At 46.5% G+C, this 11,832-nt stretch overlaps 1 protein-coding gene across 35 annotated transcripts in view; it reads left to right on the top strand.

Annotated features, from left to right (window-relative positions):
- Nucleotides 1–3,920: 3,920 nt before the first annotated feature.
- LOC100005008 overlaps nucleotides 3,921–11,832 on the top strand; it is a 46,988-nt gene continuing 39,076 nt past the window's right edge. For 12 of the 35 annotated variants that reach the window (XR_015520729.1, XR_015520731.1, XR_015520727.1 and 9 more), the window contains exons 1-3: nucleotides 3,921–3,987; nucleotides 4,055–4,140; nucleotides 6,728–6,825. Coding sequence is in view for 5 of the 35 variants with exons in the window: in XM_087301905.1 (XP_087158031.1) it covers nucleotides 6,728–6,825 (98 nt within the window). In the remaining 30 variants the exon portion in view is untranslated. Of the gene's footprint in view, nucleotides 3,988–4,054; nucleotides 4,141–6,694; nucleotides 6,826–11,832 lie in introns of those variants that run through there. The other 23 variants (XR_015520737.1, XR_015520735.1, XR_015520730.1 and 20 more) reach the window with 4 other exon arrangements.

The raw sequence follows: 11,832 nt of genomic DNA, 5'->3' as shown, positions 1-11,832 counted from the left end.
TCAAACACCGTAAACTGAAAAAAAAAGAAGCTCTTTGAAATGTAAAATTCAGAAAAAAATGTTGTTACCCTTGTCGTTGCTCTAATGGTGGTTATGGTTTGCATTCTGTGCATTGAAGAACTGAATCTGGGTTTGCAGTGTTAAGGGTCGTACACACCTTTTGTTTGCGTTTATCGTCAGTGTTTTTCGAGAAGTTTTTCCGGATTCAAGCCCAAGCGATTTTCACTGGCGTCAAGCAGAAGAGTATGCAAAATCACTCCTTGACGTTAGATGGCGCTACACAACTTTAAGCTTCTGAAACCCATTTGTAACACAAAAGAAAAAGACAGAAAGTTGACACGCCTGTTGTTAAAGTTACTGGCAACAAGCATGGATGGTTCAAGTAGCAGCTCCAGCTCTAGCAATGAAGAAATTATTATGGTTGACCAGAGCAATAAGCAGCTCCACGTTCATGTCGCCTCTGGGCATCTTCTTCAATGTGCGCTCGCATTGACAGTTTTGCACTTGAGCACCTCCAAGTGCTGTTTACTGTAAATTCATGTGATCAAACGTGACAATCTGATTGGTGGAGAAGGTTTAACGTGGCACGTCAAAACAACAAAAACGAGCATGAGGCGTTTCCTAAAAAATGACGCTTTTGTGTCTGCCGTTTTGCACGTTGGTGTGCACGATCACATTAGCCCCCTTTATTTAGACACAAGGCGTTAAACGTCGATAGAAAAAACGCGAGCAAAAAGAGTCCCGGTGCGCACAGGCCTTTAAGCAAAGCTACCAGTAATACGTCTGCTTTAAAAAGATGGTATCTGATTGGTTTATAGTTTCAAATACTCACCGATACCGGTGCCAGAATTTTTGCAGTTTCGGTGAGTATTTCCAACGCAATCTCACGGTAATTCGTAACTTTTTGATTTAGTGGCTAATTCGTATGAATTCGTACAATCTAATTCGTACAATTTAATACAATTTGCTCATCACCCAATGACGGCGGGGGTTAGGGGTGGGGTTGGGTGCCACACCTCCTTTTAAAAATTAAACGAAAATTTGTACGAATTAGCTACTAAACTGACAAAACGTAAAATACTTACGTTTCCTCCTGAGATCAGGCTGGTATTTCCCATACTAGTATCGGAATTGGAACAACCCGAAGTGTAGCCGTATTTAGTGTGTGATGTCGAGGGAATTATTTGACCATGTGGTTTAGAGTTGCATGATATTAAAAAAATCTTACATTGCAAATTTTTTTTATTTTGCGATTTACAGTATATTACCAGATGGGTTAACATCTCTATTTGGAAAATAATGTATAATGTTAGATCGATTGGGATGATTCTGCAGCACATCTTCATAAGACCTAATGAACAATCTATAAACTTTTTGGGGTCCCCCGACACATTTTCATTGTTAGCTGTGCTATATCAGCCTGATCTGACGAGGAAACGTAAGTATTTTACGTTTTGTCAGTTTAGTAGCTAATTTGTATGAAGTTCAGTCACACGAAAATGTACGATTTTAAAAAGGAGGCGTGGCACCCAACCCCACTCCTAACCCCAACCGTCATTAGATGATGAGCAAATCATACTAAATTGTACGAATTAGATCGTACGAATTCCTACGAGTTAGCCACTAAATCAAAAAGTTACGAATTGCCGTGAGATTGCGTTGGATATTTGCAGTGCATTTCTGCATTTGCATGTGTTGTGAGTATTTTCATGCGCGTGTTTGCTCAGACATTGACTAATTAATGTTTACTATTTGCATCTCCAATAAATCTAATAAACAATCTATAACGTTTTTGGGGTCCCCCAACATGTTTTCGTTGGGGTGTGTGCTATTTGCAGTGCATATCTGTATTTGCATGTGTTTTGAGTATTTTCACGCATAACAATCTATAAATACAATTAAGGAAAAGATTCAATTGAAATAAAGTGTTTTATCGTTTCCAGAGTCTAACAGTATTCAAGTACAGTAACTGAATGATATAAATATAAAGAAATCAATAAAATTATATGGTCAAAAATGGTACAATTTCTTATACCTAAACGCTTTTAAAGTCATTAGACAATTACAGGCATTAAAAAAACACATGCAAAAAAATGTCTCAATAAATAAATATGATTACTAATATAGTTAGTTCTGCACATTTCAGCCAAATAGTAGACTAGAATAGGATTGTGGTAGAAATATAGATGTTAAACATTCACAGACTTCCGTCAGGACTCATTTATCTACAGTGTTAAGAAAAAGATTGTGATTGTGATTTTTCAAGTCTTGTTTGCAGAAGCAATTTCAGTGACGGTCTGATTCAGTTTCAACACTTATCCAGTGAGATATGTTGAGATATTTGTATCTAAATGGCTTAAATGTACAAACACAATCGGTTTAAAGCACTAAAAAAATAACTTTTACATCTACTGAACATATTTTACACCTACAAATACCACATGAACCATGTGAAGGCGTCGACAAGATTGTGAAAGTGATTAAATGACTAAAATAGATAGATGGTACAGCAATTTGACAGCAGGCTCTCTATAAATTTGCGATCAGAAAGAGAGATGAAGAAGGATGTTTATAAGAGCAGGTAATTAAAATAATGAATTAAATACTTTTTACACGCGAGTTGATCAGCTTTTTTTTTAGCGTCATTTGTCATTCAGTTCTTTTGAATGAATGCTTGAAACAATTAACAACAAATGTAATCAATCAAACAACATGGATCTTCGATCATTTAAGTCCTTATGTCCTTGTTCTTATTGCTTTTAAGTTCGTTGATGCCTAAATAGACTCCAAATACATTTTTATTTCATTTTTAAATCTTAGGGAAAAGTGTTTACATTTAGTCTACCAAATGGACACTCAAAACCAGGGTTTCTGCAGGTTTCACCAAATCAAATTTAAGACTTTTTAAAGCAATTATTAATGGAATTTCAGACTTATACAGGGCTAAACCCTAAGAATTTTTACTTGCCCCATTAAAAAAAATCTAATCATTTTAAAACTTAAATAATGTGTCAAAAGAAGCAAACCAATTTTTTTTTTCTCAATAAAACTTTTCTTTGACAAGATTTAAAAACTATAATAAACTAAATGTACAGCAGTCTGTCCAGGTCAGTGTCCTCACCACATATGGTCTATAAATGCATGGGGAACTGTTACTTAAAATGTTTTCATGAGGAACCGTGTAGTTAAATAGAGTTGTAAACAGTTTGGTTGAGATGTGTTGCTGGTGACTGTCACCTGATTGGATACTTTTACATGGACATTAGAAAATTAAGACCCATTTAAAATTATTTGAGGCCTACAAGTCAATATTTTAGTTCATTTAAAACGTTTAAGGCTTTTTAAGACCATTATTAATGAAATTTCAGACTTATACAGGGCTAAACCCAAAGGATTTTTACTTGCCCCATAAAAAAAAAAACTGAGTTACTTTAATACTTAAATAATGATTTAAAACAAGCAAACAATACTTTTTCCCTTTCTTTCACTCTAATTTAAAAACTATCATAAACTAAGTGTCTCTCCAGGTCAGTGTCCTCACCATATGGTCTATAAGTACATGGAGAGCTTACATAATTTTTTTGGGACAACTTAATTGTTTTAAATTGAATCTACTTAAATTAGTAAAAAATAAATAAATAAATTAATTAATTAATCAATAATAACAATCTAATTTATGTTGGAACAACATGAAAGAATTGTGTGGAACCCAGCATTTTTTTTTACTTTTGTGAATATAAAATTCAACCAACATCAACAACAAAAACAACAAAACTAAGATTTAGGAAATAAAAAAGCCTACTGCTTTCCTTTTTACATACATGAGTGTCATTCAGTTCTTGTCTAGTAGGTTTAAGTTCACCTGATTACAACCCAACCCTCACGCTCATATATATATGTGTGTGAGTGGATCAACCGGTAAATCTCGCGGTAAGGAAAAAATAAAGGTGTCTGACGTCTTCAATCCTCATCAAGATCATCACGAAGGTAAGTTACAAGTCTCTCCTACCGATACGACATGTGTTTTAATCGAGATTTTCTTATATTATGCTAGTAGTTATACAACGAACTCGTTCAAAGACAGAAGTGAAAGCTGTTTGATGAAATTCAGTACATACTGAGGGCTACTTAAGAACTGAGGTAAGTTGTTTTTATATATCCCATTAATAGTTAAGCAGAATGTAAAAGGTTAATGTTGATTGATTACACTGCTATGAGCACAACTTGTGACAGGTACTCTATTGTTTACGCAACAACAACTTTAAGTTAGCACTATTTAAATGACTGTGAACAATGTTGTTGATAGCCATGGCTGCTAATATGACTTCTCTATTTCGAATTAGCAAATAATACTCTTCTGAAATTATATTAGGAGGGTAAAAGTCTGAATGCTCGAAAATAAAACCAAATTTACCTCAATATCCCAGTTGTTTTCCTTACGGAATCAAAACTACCCGGTAAAGTTGACCAAATATTAATGGATTCGACATTTATTGATAAATACACACGAGCAAAACGTGTTTTACCTCACAAAGGAGTCCTCTTTTCACATGTTGTGGTTTACAAAACAATCAGGTTTTCCTCAAAACAAGATGAAATTACGCTGATTTTGACAAGAGAACTGAAGGGAGCGTCTGCAAAGTGCGAACTACGAGAAAAAAACGTTAATGAAATACTCAATAAATGTACATTTTTAATTATTATTATGAATATTTATTAATTTAAAATAGTTAACAACTTTAATGTAACCTGTTGCTCTCCTGCTGGTTGTACTACAAGACTCATTGTGAAAGTAATTGCTTTTGCATATTTGTGTAATAGTCACAATAATGTGTAATAATATGCAAAAATGTCTTGTTATTGTCAGTAATTGCCATCGTATTTTCACCAAATTCATACATCACTGCTCTTCTGCTAATTGCAACACTCATCTTGAAAACACTTGCTTTTAAAGATTTTTTACTAGATATACTCACCGGCCACTTTATTAGGTACACCTGTCCAACTGCTTGTGAATGACTGATTAGACATTTGCATGGCAGCAGCTCAATGCGTTTAGGCATGTAGACATGGTCAAGACGATCTGCTGCAGTTCAACCTGAGTATCAGAATGGGGAAGAAAGTTGATTTAAGTGGCTTTGCATGTGGAATGGTTGTTGGTGCTGCTCTGAGGATTTCAGAAACTGCTGATCTACTGGGAATTTCATGCACAACCATCTCTAGGGTTTACAGAGAATGGTCTGAACAAGAGAAAATATCCAGTGAGCGGCAGTTCTGTGGGCGCAAACGCCTTGTTGATGCCAGAGGTCAGAGGAGAATGGCCAGACTGTTTCCAACTGACAGAAAGGCAACAGTAACTCAAATAAGCACTCGATACAACCGAGCTCTGCAGAAGAGCATCTCTGAACACACAACACGTCCAACCTTGAGGAAGATGGGCTACAGCAGCAGAAGACCACACCGGGTGTCGCTCCTGACAGCTAAGAACAGGAAACTGAGGCTACAATTCACACAGACTCACCAAAACTGGACAATAGAAGATTGGAGAAATGTTGCCTGCTCTGATGAGTCTCCATTTCTGCTGACACATTCAGATGGTCGGGTCAGAATTTGTCCTCAACAACATGAAAGCATGGATCATCCTGCCTTGTATCAACAGTTCAGGCTGGTGGTGGTGGTGTAATGGTGTGGGGAATATTTTCTTGGCACACTTTGGACCCATTAGTGCCAATTGAGCATCGTGTCAACACCACAGCCTACCTGAGTATTGTTGCTGACCATGTCCATCCCTTTATGACCACAGTGTCCTCATCTTCTCATGGATACTTCCACCAGGATGATGCACCATGTCATTAAGCGTGAATCATCTCAGACTGGTTTCTTGAACATGACGATGAGTTCACTGTACTCAAATGGCCTCCACAGTCACCAGAGCTCAACCCAATAGAGCAGCTTTGGGATGTGGTGGAACGGGAGATTGGCATCATGGATGTGCAGCCGACAAATCTGCAGCAACTGTGTGATGCTATTATGTCAATATGGAGCAAAATCTGAGGAATATTTCCAGTAGCTTCTTGACTCTACGCCACGAAGGATTAAGGCAGTTCTGAAGGCAAAAGGGGGTCCAACCCGGTACTAGTAAGGTGTACCTAATAAAGTGGCCGGTGAATGTATGTATATACACAAGTATAATCATCAGGATAATTATTGAATCTCCAGATTTGCCAATTTCTACAAATTCATACAATGTGACTTCATTTCCATGAATTCATATAAACAATTTGTGCAGATCGTTTTTCTCTTTCTTGCACTCTTATATCTTTCTTTTCATTTTTTAGAACCTGTTTTAACACATTTTAATCTGTTTTTAATCACTTTTATTATTTGTTTTTATTTTTCTATACTGGCGGTTCATTCCGCTGTGGCGACCCTGGATTAATAAAGGGACTAAGCCGGCAAGACAATGAATGAATGAATGAATTTTCCTATACTTTTATTCCTGTTTATGTAAAGCACTTTGAATTGCCACCGTGTATGAAATAAACTTACCTTGACAGAAAGTGTGCAGTCACGAGTGTAAAAGCGTCCGCTAAGTGCGTCACGTTTCCAAACCGTGAAAGAACAACACATTCTTGTTCGTCTTGTTCACGTTCAGATGATCTTGTTTGCATTCCTGACGTTTCCAGCATAATTCATACTTTGTGCATTTATGATTTATTTACTGCAGATGTCTGTGCCTGGTCCACCTGATGTCATACCTGTGCCAAAGCCGCGAGCAAAATATTTATTTGGGAAATCTTTAGCACAGCAACCCTCCATCGAGAGGTGAGCCTGAGGAAATATATGCAGTTTGTTCCCCTTCGGTTGGGGAACTTCAGTGCCATGAATGGGAGGATTCGTATCAGAAGCCGCTTATCTGGAGAGTATTGAACGGGCCAATGAATGAAATTAATTGGCAGCGTAAGCTTGCGCAGGTGTGCGACATCTGCAATCATCTCAGCATATAAGCACACCTGAAGCCAGCAGACGCCATCCTTTTCGCTTCAGATCCTTTCTGAGTGAGTCGATGAGGGTTCCTCTTGCTGATCAGCACTTCAGAGCGAACGAGTGTGTCTCCCGGTCCAGAGTGGGTCTTCGCGGTGGCAGACGGTCGAGCTGGGTTACTCCCTTGCCTGCGGTTCTTTGGGTCCGGTCCTCCAGAGCGGTGCGTATAGTTGCAACTTTCCTAAAAGAGCAACACAGTCGTGCAGCACGTCCTTTTCAGGATGGCGCTCCGACTGTGCGTTTCTGGATGCGGGGGTTTCCTGTCTCCGGATGATGGACACGATCACTGCATTGCATGTTTGGGGTTCCAGCATGTTAATGCGGTGCTCGCGGGCGGTTCATGTCGTCATTGCGATGCCATGACCGTTGCACAGCTAAGATCGCGGCTAACTTTCGCAAGAGAGCGAGCCACCCCAGTTGCCTCCTGTTCTAAAAAAGCAGCGGGCGCTCGGGCAGATCTGAGGGTTTCAGCGGGAGCTAATCCGCCGCCCACGGGCTCGCGGACCTCTCGCTCCTCACGGCGCTCCATCCAAGCTTCGGGTGGTGAGAGTGATCCGTCTAACCAGATGGTAGCTCTCACACTCGCTGACACCGGAGATCAGATGTCCTCCGCGGCATCGGAGGGTGGGCTTTCACTGTCCGACGAAGATCCGGACCCGCTCGCCCCCTCCGGGCAGGTGAGCGCTGTCAAATCGGATCCTGAAGCGGACATGTTAGCCGTGCTTTCCCGGGCTGCTTCGGCCGTGGGGTTGGAGATGGTTTATCCCCCAGCTCCGCGGCCGGACCGACTAGATGGGTGCTACGTAGAGGACCAGAAGGCGAAGCCTTCGAAGCCTCTCGTCCCCTTCTTCCCGGAAGTGCACAGTAGGCTCACGCAGTCCTGGAGGGCACCTTTCTCTGCCCGTGCTGCGAGTGCCTCCGCCCTCACCGCCCTTGACGGCGGAGCTGCCAGGGGGTATGAGGCGATCCCGTCAGTGGAGCGCGCTATCGCGGTCAATCTTTGTCCGCGCGGCGCCTCTACGTGGCGGGGTTTGCCCCGCCTCCCGTCCAAAGCCTGTAGGTTGTCTGCCTCCCTCGGAGCCAGAGCTTATAAGGCTGCGGGCCAGGCTGCTTCTGCTTTGCACGCGATGGCCACCTACCAGCGCTACCAAGCGCAGGCGCTGGCCGAGCTGCACGAGGGCGGGTCCAACCCAAGCTTATTACATGAGCTGCGCACCGCGACCGACTATGCTCTTCGGACTACTAAGTCCGCCGCGTGTGCGCTGGGGAGGACGATGTCCACACTTGTGGTTCAGGAACGCCACCTCTGGCTAAACCTGGCCGATATGCGCGACGTTGACAAAGTTCGCTTTCTTGACTCGCCCATATCCCAGGCTGGCCTGTTCGGCGACACCGTCGGTGAATTCACCCAGGAATTCAAGGCGGTGAAAGAGCAGTCGGATGCGATGGGCAATGTCATCTATCGGCGTGGCCGTAAGCCCGCTCCGCCTGCCGAGCCATCCACCTCCGCTGTTCCTCGCCGAGGGCGCCCGCCAACGAGTGCTGCCCCGCCCCCGCCTGCGCCTCCGGCCAAGCGGGCGCGGCGTTCACCTCGAAAGCAGGCAGCCCCTCCTGCCCAGGGCGCCGTTAAGTCCGGTAAACGGACCGCGAAGCGTCCCTGAGACAGGCCATCCGGAGAAGAGGAAACTTGCTCTTTCCCCGCTGGAGGGCGGGGCCCCGATAACAACGGTACTTTTCAGTGCCACCAAAACATCAGTAAAAGAGCACTTTTTCCCTTCCCCGGATGTGACTGCACGAGTTCTGCCAGTCCGGGACGCGCTGCCTTCCGGCTCGCAGACTCTACGTGCTTCGCCAGTGGCTCACGAGCGCTGGGGGGACGGTCTCCCTTCCCTCAGCCCTCCAGCCCCCTCTCCGGAGTCAGGGTGCGGAGCCAGAGCGAATCGCTCTCCTCCAGCTTTTCCGCGGGACCCTCGTGCTTCCCGGATCAGCACACCCACTCCGCGCTGCCCCACCGCTGGTACGTCAGCGATTGTAGCGATGACTCCATTAGCGAGGGCTCTGCCTGCCTGGTTAGCGCGGGCCAGCCCCTCGCGGTGGCTCATACGCACAATCAGACTCGGTTACGCGATTCAGTTCGCGAAGCGGCCCCCCAAGTTTACGGGCGTGTATTTCTCCAGGGTCAACCCCCTGTCCGCCCCTGTCTTGCGAGAGGAGATTGCTGCCCTCCTGGCGAAGGGTGCAATCGAGCCGGTTCCTCCAGCCGAGATGGAGAGTGGGTTTTACAGCCCATACTTCATCGTACCCAAAAAGAGCGGTGGGTCACGGCCAATCCTAGATCTGCGCGTTTTGAACCGCTGTCTGCACAAGCTGCCGTTCAGAATGCTCACGCAGAGGCGCATTCTCCAATGCGTTCGTCCTCGGGATTGGTTTGCAGCCATAGACCTGAAGGACGCGTATTTCCATGTCTCCATTCTTCCACGCCACCGCCAATTTCTGCGGTTTGCGTTCGAGGGTCGAGCGTGGCAGTACAAGGTCCTCCCCTTCGGGCTCTCTCTGTCTCCGCGGGTCTTCACCAAACTCGCGGAGGGTGCCCTAGCGCCCCTTCGGCTCGCGGGCATTCGCATACTCAGTTATCTCGACGACTGGCTGATTTTAGCCCACTCGCGGGAGCAATTGATTGTGCACAGGGACGAGGTGCTTCGGCATCTCCGCCTACTGGGGCTTCAGGTCAACCGAGAAAAGAGCAAACTCGCCCCCGTGCAGAGGATTTCTTTTCTCGGGATGGAGCTGGACTCGATCACCATGGTAGCGCACCTCTCCGAGGAACGCGCTCGCCTGTTGCTGAACTGTCTGAGGGAGCTCGACAGCAAACTAGTGGTCCCACTGAAGTTCTTTCAGAGGCTCCTGGGGCATATGGCATCCGCAGCCGCCGTCACGCCGCTCGGGTTGCTCCATATGAGACCACTTCAGCACTGGCTTCACGATCGGGTCCCCAGACGCGCATGGCACGCGGGCACACACCGGGTCTCGGTTACTGCGCTGTGTCGCCGCGCCCTCAGCCCTTGGAACGACCCCTCGTTCCTACAGGCCGGTGTGCCTCTAGGACAGGCGTCCAGCCATGTTGTTGTTTCAACAGACGCTTCCAACACGGGTTGGGGGGCCGTGTGTCGCGGGCATGCGGCTGCGGGCCTCTGGAAGGGTGCCCAGCTGCATTGGCATATCAATCGCCTAGAGCTGTTGGCAGTGTTCCTCGCTCTCCACCGCTTTTTACCGGTGCTGGAGCGGCAACACGTGCTGGTCAGGACGGACAGTACGGCGGCGGCGGTGTATATCAACCGCATGGGGGGTATGCGCTCTCGCCGCATGTCTCAGCTCGCCCGCCGTCTGCTCCTCTGGAGTCACCCGCGGCTGAAATCGCTGCGCGCCATTCACGTCCCAGGCACGCTCAATCGTGCAGCCGATGCGCTCTCACGACAGCTGTTACGCCCTGGAGAATGGAGACTCCACCCCGAGTCTGTTCAGCTGATATGGGCGCGATTCGGGGAGGCCCAGATCGATCTGTTTGCTTCCCCCGAGAACGCTCACTGCCAGTTGTTTTTTTCCCTGACCGAGGGCTCTCTCGGCACGGATGCACTGGCCCACAGCTGGCCTCGGGGCATGCGCAAGTATGCGTTTCCCCCAGTGAGCCTGCTCGCGCAGTTTCTGTGCAAGGTCAGGGAGGACGAGGAACAGGTTCTGCTAGTTGCGCCCCTTTGGCCCAACCGGACCTGGATATCAGAGCTCTCACTCCTCGCGACGGCCCTCCCCTGGCGGATCCCTTTGAGAGAGGACCTACTCTCTCAGGGACAGGGCACCATCTGGCACCCTCGCCCCGATCTTTGGAACCTCCACGTGTGGTCCCTAGACGCGAGGAAGACTTAGGTAACCTACCGACTGCGGTGGTTAATACCATCACTCAGGCTAGAGCCCCCTCCACGAGGCGCGCCTACGCCCTGAAGTGGAGTCTATTCACTGAATGGTGCGTCTCTCGCAGAGAAGACCCCCGAAATTGCCAGATTAGTGTTGTGCTCTCTTTCCTTCAAGAGAAGTTGGACAGCAGGCTGTCGCCCTCCACTCTCAAGGTTTACGTGGCCGCCATCTCCGCTTATCATAGCGCGGTAGCTGGCGGCACCGTGGGAAAGCATAACCTGGTCATCCAGTTCCTTAGGGGTGCTAGGCGGATTAATCCATCTCGCCCCCCTCTCATGCCCTCTTGGGATCTCGCCCTCGTTCTCACGAGTCTGCGATCCGATCCCTTTGAGCCACTCGAATCAGTATCTCTAAGATTTCTGTCCCTGAAGACAGCTCTGCTGGTTGCGTTGGCCTCCATCAAGAGGGTCGGGGACCTGGAGGCATTTTCGGTCAGTGACTCGTGCCTGGAATTCGGGCCGGATTACTCTCACGTTATCCTGAGACCCCGCCCCGGTTATGTGCCCAAGGTTCCTACCACCCCCTTTAGAGATCAGGTAGTGAACCTGCAAGCGCTGCCCCCGGAGGAGGCAGACCCAGCCCTTTCTTTACTTTGTCCAGTTCGCGCTCTGCGCATTTATGTGGACCGTACTCAGAATTTTAGATCATCGGAGCAGCTCTTTGTCTGTTATGGCGGTCGGCAGCAGGGAAGTGCCGTATCGAAACAAAGATTATCCCACTGGATTGTGGATGCCATTTCACTCGCTTATTCGAGTCGAGGTCAGCCGTGTCCCCCGGGAGTACGTGCACACTCCACTCGGAGCGTTGCATCCTCTTGGG

This window comes from Danio rerio, chromosome 21 (genome assembly GCF_052040795.2).
Source record: "Danio rerio strain M-AB ecotype USA chromosome 21, GRCz13ab, whole genome shotgun sequence".
NCBI classification, from domain to species: Eukaryota; Metazoa; Chordata; class Actinopteri; order Cypriniformes; family Danionidae; genus Danio; species Danio rerio.
Note: the sequence above shows the minus strand (reverse complement) of the source record. Positions and strands in the feature narration are given on the sequence as shown.